At 38.8% G+C, this 16,696-nt stretch overlaps 1 protein-coding gene across 1 annotated transcript in view; it reads left to right on the top strand.

Annotated features, from left to right (window-relative positions):
• Positions 1–254: 254 nt before the first annotated feature.
• The window catches only part of ASPM (assembly factor for spindle microtubules), a 44,754-nt gene continuing 28,312 nt past the window's right edge, over positions 255–16,696 (top strand). The window contains exons 1-16 of the mRNA XM_067538286.1: positions 255–646; positions 1,417–1,560; positions 3,197–4,583; positions 7,083–7,172; positions 8,536–8,682; positions 9,242–9,487; positions 9,625–9,692; positions 10,374–10,515; positions 10,611–10,741; positions 11,564–11,739; positions 11,839–11,984; positions 12,070–12,155; positions 13,620–13,835; positions 15,381–15,585; positions 15,689–15,834; positions 15,931–16,059. Coding sequence (XP_067394387.1) covers positions 344–646; positions 1,417–1,560; positions 3,197–4,583; positions 7,083–7,172; positions 8,536–8,682; positions 9,242–9,487; positions 9,625–9,692; positions 10,374–10,515; positions 10,611–10,741; positions 11,564–11,739; positions 11,839–11,984; positions 12,070–12,155; positions 13,620–13,835; positions 15,381–15,585; positions 15,689–15,834; positions 15,931–16,059 — 3,762 coding nt within the window. The 5' untranslated portion in view covers positions 255–343. The remainder of the gene's footprint in view (positions 647–1,416; positions 1,561–3,196; positions 4,584–7,082; positions 7,173–8,535; positions 8,683–9,241; positions 9,488–9,624; positions 9,693–10,373; positions 10,516–10,610; positions 10,742–11,563; positions 11,740–11,838; positions 11,985–12,069; positions 12,156–13,619; positions 13,836–15,380; positions 15,586–15,688; positions 15,835–15,930; positions 16,060–16,696) is intronic.

Below are 16,696 nucleotides of genomic sequence, written 5' to 3'. Positions count from 1 at the left end.
CCGCTTCCGCTCCACCCAGTGAGGAGCTCGCCGCCGGCCCGGGACTGTTTAAATAAAACGCCGCCTTCTGATTGGCGGAGGAACGCGAGGGTGAGACCCGTGCGCTGATTGGCATTCTGTAAAGACGCTGGGCTCTGGTTGGTGGACGGGTTGGGAGAGGGCTGCGTGGTGATTGGCAGGCCGTGAGCGCGCCTGGGGATTGGCGGTGGCGCTGGGTTTGAATGGTTGGCCCAGGCACTCAGGCGGGGAGGGGTCCGTTGTTGTTGTCCTCACCTTACCCTGCCGCCGCCGCCGGTTTTTGTCCGGCTGGCTCGTGCGGTTCTGCTGGGCTGCGCGGGGAGCCATGGCTGGACATCGGGGAGCCGCCGCTGCCTGGGAGCTGAGCCCGGCCGGGAGTGAGAGCCCCGGGCGGCGGAGGCGCCGCTGGGCGGAGGCGTCGAAGGAGGAGGAGGACCCGGCCGTGCTGACTCTCCGCCACTTCTCCCGGCCTCCCTTCCTTAGCTTCGGCAGCCTCCGGCCGGGCGCCTCCCGCACCCGCCTCCTGGCCGTAGACAACCCCAACCCGGAGGAGGCCGACGTGGCTATCGACCGTTTCCCGGCTCCCGCCACGGGCTTCAGCCTGGAGCGCCAGCGCTTCCTCATCCAGGTAGGGCTGGGGGCAGAGCCCGAGCCGCTGCTGCCTCGTGCTGCTCCGTGTCCCGCAGTGCCCGGCTCGCGGCTGGACTGCGCGGCTCGTGCGGGCGGTATCGGAGGCAGGGCAGAGCGGCTCCCTCTGCTGGGGTGCTGCCCTGCCTGGGCGACGGGTCTTTTCCCCGGGAATAACGGGCCGCCGCTGGTGGGCACCTTGTCCGCGCAGCCTCCTGGCACTCGTGCCTAATGCCCCCTCCTGTGGAGCGTTTGTTTCAAATTTTTACTTAAGTGCTGTTAATTATTCAGGGTATTTGACAGTGTTAACTCTTGTATGTCTGTAATTCACCTTCTTGCTTACAGTGCTCTATCAGATCCTCCTTTCCCCCAGCGTTACAAATGTATATGCCAAATGTGAACCTTAAGAGGATCAGTCCTGCAGCTAGCATTGCAATGAAATAGCTTTGCCAGGTTTTCCTGGCAGTGAATAATCACATTCTTGTCTTTCTTCCTACTTCTGTTCTGTCTTCTGACCTCTCTCTTGTAGATTTTTGTATTTTATCACCTGTTCTCCATTATGACAACTGTAAATTAATTTAAGAAGGCAACATTTTTTAAGTCGAGCGCTTAAATTTAGACACACAAATCCATATTTATGAACTCAGTAGCACTTTACTGTCTGCAAATGTTTTGAATTAACATTTTTTGCTCTGATTTTTCTCTTACAAATATTTTCATGTCCTTACAATGTTTTTGTTTTATGTTTTTGAATGCTTCATTCTCTCATAGTCTGGAGAAAGAATCTTTATTTCTATAACATGGACACCGTTAGAAGAAGGGAAAGTCCGAGAATTAGTAACTTTTATTGTTAATGGCATTGTAAAACATCAGGCTGTGTTGCTGGGTGTTGCTGAACAGCCTCCAAAGAAAAAGGTAAGAAGTATATTTTTAATTAACATTAACTATATTTGTCTTATTATTTGTTGTCTGCTTGCAAGTCAGAATTTTGCAATTATTTCTATTAGTGTAGACAAGGATGAATTGGGGGCTCACAGAAGATATTCAGTTCAACATTACCTTGGAATTTGTTCTCCTTTGACCTGAAATAGCCCAGTTCTGATGAACATCAGGGTACACTGCACAGTTGTTCTTTTCCCATTTGGAAATGGTGAATTATTGAAGTAGAAAAGTGTCTTTAGCTTATTATCCTGGTGTGTCTGATTATGGATTATCTTGCATTGTACTGCTATGCTTCAGCTATATTGGCATGGTTTTTTTTTTATGTGGGTTTTTTAAGTTTATAGTAAGTGCATAGAGCATGTAGCTATCCAAAATAACTCTGGAAAAAACCCATTCAAAATCAAAAGTGTGACCCATCCGTGCCTAGGTAACCACCTGAAAATGCCAAGGTCAGGGCAGGTTGTATAAAAGGAGAGCAGATTCTCCCAGCATTGGTGGATGACACTGAAGTCAGACTTCCCAACCAGCTACAAACAGTGCTTCTGATTCCCCACACTGGTTGTCAAGAAGCCAAAATAATACACAGCCCCCTTTACTGCATTTCAGTCTCTGGCTCCCAATCAGCCACTAGGTCCAGTAAAGAGATGAGTTATTTAAAACTCTATGCTCTTTACCAAAAAGGTTTCTCCTGATCCCAAAGGGTCAGCCACACAATATAAGTTTTGATCTTACCCAAAATACCATGGTGCCAGCCAATCCTTTAGTAACTAAAACTAAAGGTTTATTATAAAAGGAAAGAAACTGTAAGAGAAATGTTAAAGGATTAAAGCAATCAGACAAATACAATTGATGTGAAAGTCCATATATATCAGGTTTCTAATAGAATGGTGGAGTTTGCAGGTTTGTACAGTCCCTCTAGTGTACATCCAGTACCTGGATGGGTCTCAGTCCTTTTGTTTCATGGCATCAGTTTAGTTGTAGATGAGTTGATCCAGAGGTACGCAGAAGACAAAATGGATGTGGTGCAGCTGCCTTTTATGTCCTTTGGCCTTTGCCATGTTGCTTGTGGAAATTTACAGGAATAAGATGGGGTCCAGGGTCACATGAGTGACTGGTGACTCATCAGGTATGTCACTGGCTTCTCCCCCTGGCCCATTGTACCTGTGAGTTTCCTTAATGGGCCATTAAGCAGGCGCTTGTGCTGAAGCCATCCTGTCAGGGTGTTGCCCAGAAACACAGTACAATATGAAATATAGATACAAACATATCCATAACTTCCATTACACATATAACACATGAACAAAAACATTATCATCTTACTTAGCACATGACAGCCTTTCTAATGGTACCTGACGTGGCATATCTCACATGAATTACTATGATTTTGACATATTGATGTTAAACAACATAATAAATTGCCCCCCTACCTCGCCCTCAGTCCAGCCAGTATGACAAAAAGTATTAATGAATTAATTGATAGCTGACAGACAGACAGAAACAAAAACTATCAATGTGCAAAAATATGCATGTGTATTGTATATAAAAATAGTAAAGAGACTAGCTTGCTTGGGAGCCTTCTAATGATTTTTTTTTTGTGGTTGTTTTTCAGAAGAGTCTTTGGGATGCTATTAAAAAGAGAAACACTTCAGAAGGATCAATTTCTACAAGAGCTAAGAAGAGGCAGTCAAAAGTTAAAAATGTTAACAAAACCTTTCGTGTTTCCAAAAAAACAGATACAGTTAGAAGCCCACTCCAGTCCTGTGAAAATCTGGATGTGATAGGAGGTAGCATTTCCCCAAAAAACAGCTCGCTTATCACATTAGAAAACAAACTGCCTATATCTCCTATAAGTCCTGTATTGCAAGAACATCATGATACCATTTGTACACCTCTTTCAATGAGAAGATCTACTACATACTCAGTTCTCAGTACAGCGGTAAATGATGAATTATTGCAAGAAACACACACCTGTAACATCAAGAAATTTCATGATCCTAATGAGGAAATAAAATCCTCAAGTATACATAGGCGGTCTTCTGGATTAGTACAAGCACTCAGATCAAATACAAAAGATATAGTTATTAATTCTACGCATTCACCTACTCATACTCCGGAATGGACAGCAGCCTTTCATGCTTCTTTGAGTCAAAGGAGAATTTTAAGTCCAGATTCTTTTATAAATGACAGTTATCAGCTTAATGAAGAAGTTGTAGCAGAGCAAGTTGCTCCAATATTGTCACCCGATCAATTTGTAAAAGACAACTTTCCAGCCATAGAATCAGTGTCTCAAATCCATGTATCTGTTTCACCATCCTCTTTATCCTCCAGTGTGGAGGCTTGTGTCACAAAGAAGTCATCATCTTCAAAATGGAAAGAAAATGAAGAAATGCAGTTCATAACTGTATGTGTAGAAAATGAGTTTCCAAATGACGTCATTGATGAGACACACACAGTGAAATCTCAGTTACTTCGTTGTACCAAACCTGAACAAAATCATCTTAATTTTCCTCTTCTTGATGAGAATCTTCAGACTCTTTGTTGCTTCCAAAAGGAACAACCAAAAAAGCGTTCTGTGATTTCTGCTACTGTCATCAAAAATAAATCTGCTGCTGCTGAAAGAAAAGGAATGGAGACAACTAACCCAAAAGCTAGAAAATGTCTTAATAATGCGATAAGGGAAGGTGTAAGTATGGTTCCTAGACATTCAAAGGTAGAAATGCTTCAGTACCTTCCGATTATAGATCCAATCTCAGGTGAAACCAAATGTCACAAAGATGAAATGCGTTCATCTTCCACTGGATCTGCTTTATGCAGTCGCAAGAGAAAAAGTGAAGTATGCTTAGAAGATGTTAAGGCTACAGCTACAGAATTTGTGGAAGAAATGGAAAACAAAAGAACCTTTAGATCTTGTGTTAACAATAATAAACAAACTACTGTAAGACCGCCAGTCTCCAAGCACATAAGCAGAGAAAAAATAAATCACAGAAAGAAAGCAGGTGAGCATTTTTCATTTATGTATTCTCTAAGCAAAATAACTTTGTAAGTGTATCCATGTTTTGCCAAAAAATGTTATAAGGGGACCGCTAGAACTCCCAGCATTTCAATACCACTTTCTGCAGCAAGTATGAAGATGCTGTAGCAATTTCTGAAGTTGCCTGGCAGAGATAAAGCTATAGAAATCACTATCAGCATTCATTTAACAGAAGTCACTTAACTGGTATCTGCTAAAGAGTCTTGTAGTGTGCTAGAGGACATGCCTTAAGTTATTTAGCAACATTTGCTGGGTGAGGACTAGATTTGTCTCCTGTGGTTTTGTGGAGCAAAGCCCTGGTTCTAAGCAATTTATTTCAACGGGCAAGAAACAGGAGTAGAGGTGGTGGATGAAGGGGATTTTAAGATGGGGAGAGGAAGTGCTAGATAAGCTCTGGTAGAAAATCTAGCATGGAATGTGACATGCTGTCAAAAATACAAATATTTAGTATTCATGCATTTCAAAAAGTTTGCTTAAATGTCTCACCTGGTATTCTTTAAAAGCCTATTCACAATGTATGAATGCATTTCTGTGCCATATATTTCGGTATGTGGTTCTGTGCTCACTCTGCTTCTCGTGATTGGCTAATTTAGTAGTCTCACATTAGTATAACTCTTTGGTGTGCTATCACTTTATAAGTTGTTTAAAATATAGGTCTGCTCTGAAAAGTGACCCTTGTGATGCCGCTCCTTAAAAAAGGAGTCCAAGTTTTATCAGTCGTGTAAACTCACTCTGGGAGCTGAAACTTAGACCTTGTCTACACTTGAAAAATGTGTATAAATGATAGCGGTGGCTGATGTCCACACTGCTCTCCTTGGGTCAGTGGAGTGCATCCTCACCAGGAGCACTTCAACCCACCTAAGGGGCAGTGTGGTGGGGAGTTGAGATCCAGTGCAGCTGTAGGGACTTCTGTTCCCTGGTCATAGACGGGAGCCAGCTGCAGCCCCTGCATCCTGCCTGGTCCCTGAGTCCCAGGCTCGCAGCGGGGCAGCAACTGTCTGTATCCTGGGCGGCAACCGCCTTCATCCTGGGCTCGCAGGTAGGAGCCCCGCGGTTTACTCACAGCGGGGAGTGGGCTACCTCCCCACCCCCTTTGTCAATTTCACTGCTCTAGCAGAGCTGTGAAATTGACAAGCATGACTGCCCCTCCACCCTCTAAGGGTGACACTGCGTTGCCCTAGCTCTGCTGACAAAAGCCCTATGTGTCTCGTAGAGGTGGTTTTATTTTGTCGAAAAAGCAGGGCAGTTTTGTCGGCAGGGAGGTGTCTGTAGCATGTACACCGGCACTGTATTGTTGACAAAAGCTGACTTTTGTTGACAAAACTTTCTAGTGTAGCCAGGCCTTCGGATGGGTTTCCCTGCAGTTGTATAACGGCCTGTAAAGGTTCTTGCAGGTGGAAAGCTCCTCTATTATACATCTGTAATCTTGTCTTCAAAGTGTGTTCCCCATTATCTTCAATAGGATTATACAGATATAACAGCACACAGGTAGCATGAAGAGATAACTACAGTTTGCCCTAGCCCTAAATATAGTTACATTTCACTATTGAAATGTAACATTGAAACAATTACACCCAATTTAACTCAGTTGAGACCTAGCATTGATCTACTTGAGCAGTGTGTTCACTTATAAATGCTGAATGGTGCCTGGCTGCACAGGAGATCAAAATGAATTCATATCTTGCCTCCGTTAGTGATGAACACTAGATAAAATCTCATTTTATAATGGGGAACTGATACAGACACTAAAGGACTTGCCCAAAGTCACATAGGGAGTCTGTGTCAGAACAGGGAGTTGAACCCAGGAGGTCCTATGAACCTCAGGACACCCAGGTCTGGCCCAGGCTAGAACCATACCACCTGGACCATTCAGATAGATGCCAATGGCTTAGAATTTTGAACTTTGGAAATTAATGCCTTGTGCTGGGAATAGACTTTAAGTAGACTATTTAGGATGTGTATCTTCTGAGAACAATCACAGGTAATACTTCCTGGGGATGAAGCAAGGAATGCAGTTGTGCTTTTTTTTTTATTGATAGTTTACACTTGAATTTTTTCTTTCACTCTTTTTACAGTTGCCAAGCAAAACAATTGTCTGCATTTTTCTAGCATTCATTAGCCAGAAGACTTATGTATAATAGGCATATATAACATCATAGAGAATTTCTCCATCATAGATGACCTTGAAATATTGTTTTTTGACTTTTCCTAAAATACACTGAAGGATGGCAATTTAAAGATAAAAATAAAACCTCTAATCAACCTATGCCAGCTAGAGTTATAAAATTTTCTATAGCAGTGATCTTTCATATCCTGTTATATCCCTACCCATAACTGACAGGGTTGATAAATAATGGAGTAACAGCTATAATCCTTAATTATACCTTGCTTGTTAGTGGTAGTCTCGCCTTCAGTGATAAATGGTTTTTGTTGCTGATATCTGATATTTTATTACCATTTTTAGGTTCTTGGTCTAAAACGATCAACAAACCTACTAAACCCGTTGATGGCGTGGCACAGTCTCAGCTGACCTTTGTGAAACCATTAAAAACAGGTAAACAGGTTTTCGGTATCCATGAAGTCAGAATTTTTTTTTTTAATTGAATGTCAGAACTGAAATAGGCAAATAGTTTTTGTCAAAGTGCAATTCTCGTCAACCCAAAACTGTTTGCGAATTGATGTAGACTTTTCAAGATAGTTATGACTGAACCAAAAAATCAAAGTATTTGCTCAGATGAAAATGAAACCATTTGTTTCACCATTATTGAAATAGCTTTTTGTGTGGGGTGGGCACTGGAGCCACGAAATGAGATCGTCGTGGTGGGAGTGATTCCCTCCGTGTAACTTTTAGCCCAGTGGTTAGGGCACTGACTTGCGATGTGGGAGACTCAGGTTCAAATCCACATTCTGGAGTAGGGACTTGAACCTAGGTCTTCCATATATAAGGACAGAGCCCTGGCTATGGGGCATTTTGAAGTGGGTCTTTCTCAATCTCTCCTATTGAGGCTGTTTCACTTTGTATAAAGTATTAATAGAATCAGGGACTGGAACTTGACTCTCCCACATCCCAATGGAGTGTACTAATCACCAGACTACAGAGTCATTCTCACTTTCTGGCCCAATTAATAATGCAAAGTGGAACAGTTTGAGCAGGAGAGAGTGAGACCCACTCCAGAATACCCCCTAATCCAGTAATTAGGGCACACACCTGGCATATAGGGATCTGGATTCAAGTTCCTGTTCCAGAGTGGGAATTTGAACTTGAACCTGGGTCTCCCAGATACCAAGTGAGTGCCCTAACCACTGGGTATAACGGGGTGGTGCACCTTCATCTGTGCTATGTGAATGATGGCTAAGTCTCCATGAGACTGTAGCCTTTTATTTCCAGATTTCTTTTGCTTTTATTTAAAAATAAATAGTTAGATGCCTAAAATTTGTTGATCCCAAAATGACACTTTTTTTTAAACTGAAAGAAAACCGAAAAAAGAGTTTATTGTTCAGCTGTGCTAATAGCTTGTTTTTTGTAGACAGATGTGATTCTGAATATGCGTAAGGAGCAGATGTGTGGAATAAAATGGGTGCTGTTTTTAAGTAGGCAGAAATGTGATGATAAATCAAGCTTCAAACATTTTTCAATATACTTAAGCACTAGACTATTTAACATTACCACTAATATTGATAAAAACACTAGATAATAGCAAGAACTGTCATACAAATAACTATTGTCTTAAAGAACTTACTAGTTGAAGACAATAGCAAGTACAATAAAAGTGTCATGTGGTCTCTAAATACTTTCCTCATAATTAACTTTAGAGACTTGCACAAAAATGGAAAGTGAAGAACTGCTTATTCTACTTCATATTCTACTTTTATTTATGTAGACAAGGTTAAAAATATCTTTTTTTCCCCCCTTTAAGTCATTCCTAGGCATCCAATGCCTTTTGTTGCTAAAAACATGTTCTATGATGAGCGCTGGAAGGAAAAGCAGCAAAGAGGCTTTACCTGGTGGCTGAATTTTATACTTACCCCTGATGACTTCAGTGTAAAAACAGAGAGTTCACAAGGTAAAGTGGATAACTGGAAATAGTGCACTACTGCTAAATCATGGGAAAAGTCAATGTCAATATATAAAGCAAAACTTGCTCCAGGAAGTTTTTTAGTTAAACTCGGGTATGATGAACAAAACCACTTGCTAAAACTAGTATCACTTAAGCTTTCATTAATTTGCGGGGAGGAGAGAGGGAGTGTAACTTCAATAAGGGTAATTTTTATATTGAAAAATGGTTTGTTCTATCTTCGAGTGATTGCTCATATCCATTCTAGTATAGGTGTGTGCGCGCCCCGTGCACAGATCCCCGGAACTTTTTTCCCTTAGCTAGCCCCTAGTTTTATATATTTCTGTGTTTTTCCATGTTCTTTAACTGACAGTGTACTGTTTTGAGAAATTTGACTTTTTGGTGTGGAATCTTATTATACTAGATGTCCTCTGTGTATGCGTGTGCATTTAAACAAAAAAAAAAGTAAAATGATATAAAAATATTGAACTCTTATAAAACGGATGCTAATTGACCTCTGTTTCAGATTTATAGGCATATTTTTCTTTTTTGTTCTCTTTTCAATCAGTAAATGCAGCTGCCGTTATCTTGGGAGCAGAAAATAATCATAAAGCCAGTGTTCGTAAAGCACCAACGAAAGAAGAAATGTCCCTAAGAGCTTATACTGCTCGATGCAGGTTGAACAAACTACGACGTGCAGCTTGCCGTTTGTTTACCTCTGAAACAATGGTTAAAGCCATTAAGAGACTGGAGGTTGAGATTGAAACTAGGCGGTTGCTAGTTCGGAAAGATAGGCATCTCTGGAAAGATATTGGTAAGAATGTACAAATGTTAATTCTATTTTACCAAAAATATTAAAAATTGAGTTCACTTTTCTATCAAGTGGCTTTGAAACAATGAAAAATGTTTTAAAGGTGCTTGCTGAATTTAACATTTCACGATTCATTGCAGGAGAAAGACAGAAAGTCCTCAACTGGCTTTTATCTTACAACCCTTTGTGGCTGCGCATAGGTCTGGAAGTAAGCATATGCTTCTTATGAATACTCTATTCTTGCAGGGAGACAATACAATTCCCATAAAGCCAATGCCAAGAGTGGGTCTCAAGTTCAACTATAGCTGGCAGGCAGCTCTGATTTATTATCAGAACAGAAGAATTTCACATTTCCTTTTAATTCATGGTTGTCTTGTTACAAAAGAGAATATTTTGTCAGACTATGTAGACAATGTAGAAATGCCTTGCTGTGAGGAATACCCTGATGCTCCTTTGCTGTTGCTCAAGTAACTTTACCCCTCAGTAGTTGGTAGCAAATGGAGGCCTAGCACTATACCTCCACACTGCAGCCAGCTATTTCGGGACTTGTTAGGGAGCTCCTGATGGAAGCAGAGGATGCTTTGCAGACACTGAAGAGCCAGTAGATCACATAGATACTAACTTTCACTTTTTAGTTGGGTACTGCATTTGGGATACCTTCCGGAATAAAATTAGGAATTAAACTTTTACTGTTTTGCAGATTAATCTGTTTTTAAAGAAATGGGCTAGGTACTAGTTATTTTGGCTAATGAGAAACTCTAAAGTGCATTGCTATTTATTTTGAATAATACATCCTACTGAAATTCTAAAGAAGTAAATGATACAATTGTAAAAAAAAAAAAAAATTGAATTTTAAAGTTTCCTTTATTTTTTGTTTTTTTCTAATTAGACTGTTTATGGAGAACTGATTGCTTTGGAGAGTAATAGCGATGTTATGGGTTTGGCAATGTTTATTCTCAGTCGCCTGCTCTGGAACCCTGATATAGCAGCTGAATACAGACACCCCACTGTTCCTCACCTTTATCGGGATGGTAACTATTTCTTTTTAAAATAGACTTTTTTAGTATTTAACTTTGCATTCATAAATAATATCTTTATCTTTATCTTAATATTTTTGTACTTTTAGGTCATGAAGAAGCTTTGTCTAAATTTACACTGAAAAAATTGCTGCTGTTAGTTTGCTTTCTTGATCAGGCCAAACAGTCTAGAATCATTGACCACGACCCTTGCCTCTTTTGCAAGGATGCAGAGTTCAAGGTAAAGTATGATAAAATCATTTCTTTTAACAATGTTATTTGATGTTTGAACATATGACGGTAAGCTATATGCATATAAAGTTGCTTTTTTAATGTTAAGACTTTAGTACTATTCACTCTCAGCAAATCATCCATCAAGTCACTAGCTGTAAGACTTAGCATCAAGACTTCTGAAGTGTAAATAATCTGTAAGGAGGGCTCAAAAGACTTGCATTATAGAAGTGCTCTCCTTTTTTCTAAGACGAAATACTGCTCTGCTACAGCATTTGTCATCTGAAGTTAAACTTTCAAAATGCAAGATGATTATCTGAGGGCTGTCCTACAATATTTTGTTTCAAAACGCTAGGCTGCATGTCCCACCCCGTCTGTCATGCTAGATATTTGATTAGCTTAATTTATGTTGAACGGAAAACCATTTTTACTCTAGTCAATTGAAGTGATGTTATAAAAATCATATGCAGTCTATTACTTAGACTACAACACTGTTTAATGAGTTAAATGCATGCATAAAAAGAAAATATTATTCATGAACTTCCTGCTTCTCAGGTTGCAGAACAGGTATGATTAACCAGTATACAGCAACTTGATATTTTTTACTGTACACTTTGGAAGTTATCATTAGCCAGTTAGCTATCTGTGTTAGTGTTAGAATATAGTGGCCACACTTTAAATGTCAGGAAGACATATTTAAGTACTTGAATTTTAGTATTTTTGTATTTTGTGTGTAGTGCTAAACAGCAAATAACAAAGCTAAAGTCATTTGTGGGGGGAGGGATCAAAATTGTCTCTTGTTCTAAGTTTGTTGTTTTTTATTTCCCCTTAGAATAGTAAAGACATTCTACTGGCATTTTCACGAGACTTCCTGAGTGGTGAAGGTGACCTTTCCCGTCATCTTGGCTTCCTGGGATTACCTGTTAGTCATGTTCAGACTCCACTTGATGAATTTGACTTTGCTGTTACAAATCTAGCTGTAGATTTGCAATGTGGCATTCGTCTTGTGTAAGTTGATACAGAATGGTTTTATGACTGTCTGTATTCTTTGTCTAATCCTTCTGTAAGATGAACTAAGACACTTCAATATGAAATTTCCTTCGTTAGGAGAACAGTGGAACTTCTCACAAAAAACTGGGGTCTCTCAAAGAAACTAAGAGTTCCTGCAATAAGTCGTCTTCAGAAGATGCATAATGTTGATGTTGCCTTTCATGTCCTTAAAGAGCAAGGAATTCAGTTGAAAGATGAATGTGGTAAGAACTGAAAAGTAGATGTAGAATAACTCTGCATTTGAAAAACAGGAATGCATGTTTTTAATCACTTTCATTTAATTTTTAGGTGCTTCAGTCGAGTCTAGGGATATCGTGGATAGGCATAGAGAGAGAACTTTAGCACTGCTGTGGAAAATTGTCTTTGCTTTCCAGGTATTGCATAATTAAGTTGTGTGTAGTTGTAAAGAATTTTAAGAAATGTTATATACATGAGGAAGTGGGAATGCATTGCCTGCAACAAAGGATTTGTAGTCTTTCAAATCTTCAAGGAAACCCCAGTATGGATTGACCTGGTTGGATGACCCATGAGAATGATCTTTTGTGGATTCTATTGGTTAGACCTCATTGTGTCTTGTATGTTAAAAGTGCTTTACAACTATTAGCTACATTGACGAACTAGGCTCTAAAACATAAACATAATAAATTCAGAACTCCTTTTAATTAGGTTCTGTACACTTGTTCATAGAATTCCTTTGTTGTCATAGTATCTGACAGAGGTACAAAACGTAAAGCAAGTGATAACAATGGTCAGATAATTTGGCCACAGAAATTCATTTCTTGCTACTTGTTGAGGCGGTCTGTTAGAGTACTGAAAATAGTGTAAATAGATGGTTTGTATTTAACACAACTTCCAAACGCTTCACTTGAACATTCCCTTTGGTAGACAGTCGTAGGGAGTGAATTCCAGAGCTCTGGCTCTTCCATCTAACATATTCCATCACATGTCTCCAGGACCAAACAGGGAAAAACTGAAGAAATAAACATCTTTGGACTTAGTATGGAAGCTACTTAGTATACCTATAATTGAGTCAAGGAGTATGCATAGTCCTAAATGGAAGAAAGAAGCAGAGGGTCAGACAAAATTTAAGGTTTAAGAGGTTACTTGAACCAAATAAATCATCCTCTACTTCTTTCTTCCATTTAGGACTATGCATACTCCTTGACTCAATTATAGGTATACTATCCAGTTTAAGTGGATCCAGTAGGAAGGAACATACTTTATGGAAAGTAAAACACTAGGAGGGAATTTGGAAAAGCAAGTAGCCAGAGATATATAATAAAAAATGTAATATCTGATGCAAGAAATCTAAGAGCATACTGCTGCAAAACTACCAGAAAACTAAGAGCAATTGAAAGGTTAATAATATTGCAGAGAAAGTGAATTATTCATTTGCGTCAGTCAACAACAAGACGTTAGGGTACATACGGATTCTCTTTAATTAGTTACGTGGATGAAAACTCACAATTGCATTAGGTAGGTTTAAAAAAAGATACATAAGGGCTATAATACCTTATGTTTCAGAGTATAAATGAACCATTGTTGGGGTTAGGAAGGTAATTTCCCTATACGTTATTTTAGAAGTGTCCAAAAAAAGGATTTTTTGCGTCTTTCTCTGGAGCATATGGTACTGGGCACTATCATTGAAGATGCAGGATTGGATTAACAAATAATTTGATCCAGCATGGAAATTCTTGTATTACTAAATAGTGGGAACAGTCAATCTCTATCAATTCCTTAAGATGCTGTCTTGTAAACTATCCCCACTCCATTTAACCGCATCAAGATCACTGTAATGTTTTTTACATATCAAAGAAATCAATTTGTTTCCATTACAGGTGGATGTTTCCCTTAATGTGGAGCAGTTAGAAGAAGAAATTTCTTTTTTAAAGAATACACACAATATAAAGACACAAATGGCTTCTCTAATGTCCTGCTGTAATCAAAGTAAAGTGAGAAAAGACAGCAGTACTTACTTACCTGAAAGTTACAGCAAAAATGTGAAGCTGCTGATGGATTGGATCAATGCTGTTTGTTGGTTTTACAATACTAAGGTAAGCAGTCCTGTTTTGTGTATGTATTTTTCCAGGTTTTGTACAGGCTTCTGCAAATACATTTTTCTTGTAATGGGAAATGTTTATAATTCTTTAAATCTCTCAACACTAAATCTGTTCTATCAAATATATATTGATTGATACTGATCTGTCACAAGCATTGTAATGGATGAAGTTCTATCAGTTTTACTTGGATTGTCCTATGGGTGGGACATCAGAAACTCAGGATGTGTTTTCAGGGCCCAGCTGCATCTCTATCATTTTTAATAGATTCTCCTAGTAGAGAATTCTCACAGTGAATGTCTATACTACCTGCTTGTCTACATACCAGCCCAGGAAAATCCTCCCTCTGTTAGTGAGCAAGCAGAATAAACTCTCTAAAAGATTTCCTAGAAGGATCCCTTGGTGACTGATTCCAGTCTGCTGGAAAAGAGATGTTCTTAGTGATCCTCTTGGTCCAAAGTAAGTTGGACATATAGTAAGTTTTTCATAACCTGCAAGAACTTCAGGCACTAAGTTTGACATTAAAGCTAGTCATGCGAATATGTGTCTCTTCCTAAGTAGTTATATCATTCTTACAAGAGGTAGGGTGTTTCTTATGGACAGGGAGTAAGGAGTGAAACCCTGTTCAAGGAGACTTACTGCTCATCAGAGTGGCTGACACACCTGCACGCTTTAGGAAAGAGCAAATTCTAACTCAATTATTTAAGCTCTGGAGGCTTCAAATTCATTTCCCAGACAGTCCCATTTCTGAGTCCCTAATCAATGAATCCTTGCTGAACTTCATAAATGTCACTCTATCTCTATTTGTCTCAAGTTCATCCATGCCTACTTCTCTTTAATACTCCTGTTATGTGGAATATCATCCCTGATATTGTGTGTCACACAATCAGTCTCCATTTAAATACCTTTGGTCACAATCCCTCACGCAATCATCCTTTAACCACTATAAAGAAAAATCAAGAAACTAAGATTACAGATACTCCCAAGCAACTCCATAGCACATTGTGTATTCCTTTCTCTATCCTGCTTGTCTTGCTTTCCTAATATTGCTTCTCTACATATTCTTGCTTTCCACACTCCTTGACAGTGGTCTGTCAGTTAGTATGTTTAAGATTTTATTTTTTGGTGTGAGGTGCAACCTTATTCTGAAAATATTTAGCACATTTTTGAGACTGGATAAACATCAGTGACTTTTACTATGCTATAGAAGGTTCTTTCTGGGATCTTTCCATAGACTTCTGTGTCTGGTTTCTTTAACTATTGCTGTTCTATGGAATGCACTTTACTTTGGTAGACATCCCTTTATATTTCTAACTTTCAGTAATGGAGAGCCATAGAATGGACTCAGCAACTGAGCATTACTTTCAGATAACTTGAATTACATATATTTAATTTCCCTTTGTACACATTAAAAGAAATGTGCATAGTTGCATTCCTAACCAGTTACAGAATTCTGTTATGACAAATGGGGCATATTTATCATTTTGTATTAATTCATCAGTGTGAAAAATTTCAAGAGAATTTATATATTTTTTTAAGCAGGTAGAAAACTTCACAGTATCTTTCTCAGATGGCAGAGTATTGTGTTATTTAATTCACCACTACCATCCATGTTATGTGCCTTTGGAAGCTGTATCCCAACGTACCACTCAAACAGTAGAATGTACAAAAACTGGTACAGTAGCACTAAATTCTTCCTCTGAATCTGACACATCTCTAAATACGTTGGATGGAACCTTTGACCAAAGTGAGTCGTTCTTTAATATAAAGTTTTGAAACAGATTAAGTATTAAAAAAACCTCCTTAATCTGACTAACAAACATGATTATATTTTTCCTTCTGTTTCAAAGCTATAACTACCTCAGTCCTCTATAAGGAACTTCTGGACAATGAAAAGAAAAATTTTCAGTTGATTAATACTGCAGTTTCAGACCTAGGTGGAATACCAGCTATGATTCATCATTCAGATATGTCAAATACAATTCCTGATGAAAAGGTGAGAGAGTTTTTTTTATATTTCATATAAACTGTTATAATCTCCTGGACAGTCCTAATTTACTGTAGTGTTTTTTTTATATATATATTTCTTTAGGTTGTTATTACCTGTCTGTCGTTTCTGTGTTCACGGCTTCTAGAACTTCGAAAAGAGACTCGAGCTGCTCGGCTAATTCAGTCAACTTGGAGGAAATACAGACTGAAAGCAGAGCTAAAACTCATTCAGGTATTTTTATCAAGGACTTTCATTCTTTTGTGCAGTAGTAGCAATCGCTGTTTTTGGTTTGGGATACAAAATCAATAAAGTTGTGAATGGATAGTCTTCAGAGAATAATGCTAATATTTGTAACTACTTTTGAGGACTTCATATGTTATAACATGGTGACAAAATCTTGATTTACTAAAGCAAAATGCATCTTTTCATTCTCTCCAGAATGAGAAGTAGTCACTGTAAAGATTAGTGTTCTGCCAGGATTACATTTAATGTTAATAAGAGTGCTTCTTCCCTTTTGAGAGTCCTTGTCTCAAGTCAAGGCTAAGGTAACTTTACTGAACTTTATGAAGAATTCCACACTTACATTAAATTGTAAAAAGTAAAATTAATATGAAAAAGAATATCACTCTTGAGGTAGGCCTAGTGCCACTGTGCAACGTATAGGTTTTGACACAACTTCACCAAAGCATTTCAATTGGAATTTACAGTAATCTTGGTGTTCCATTTCTGGCTTTCTATAGGGAATTATGCTAAATTTTGTGTTTTTGTCTTGAAATCTACACGACTGTATTAAATTTGGCAAACATCTGGTCATCTGTGTCAAACTTTAACCCAGGTATTTAAAAGTGAAATGTAGCTGGGGTTCATT

Source organism: Emydura macquarii, unplaced genomic scaffold (genome assembly GCF_026122565.2).
Source record: "Emydura macquarii macquarii isolate MOO-44397 ecotype Brisbane River unplaced genomic scaffold, CSIRO-AGI_Emac_v2 contig_480, whole genome shotgun sequence".
NCBI classification, from domain to species: Eukaryota; Metazoa; Chordata; order Testudines; family Chelidae; genus Emydura; species Emydura macquarii.
Note: the sequence above shows the minus strand (reverse complement) of the source record. Positions and strands in the feature narration are given on the sequence as shown.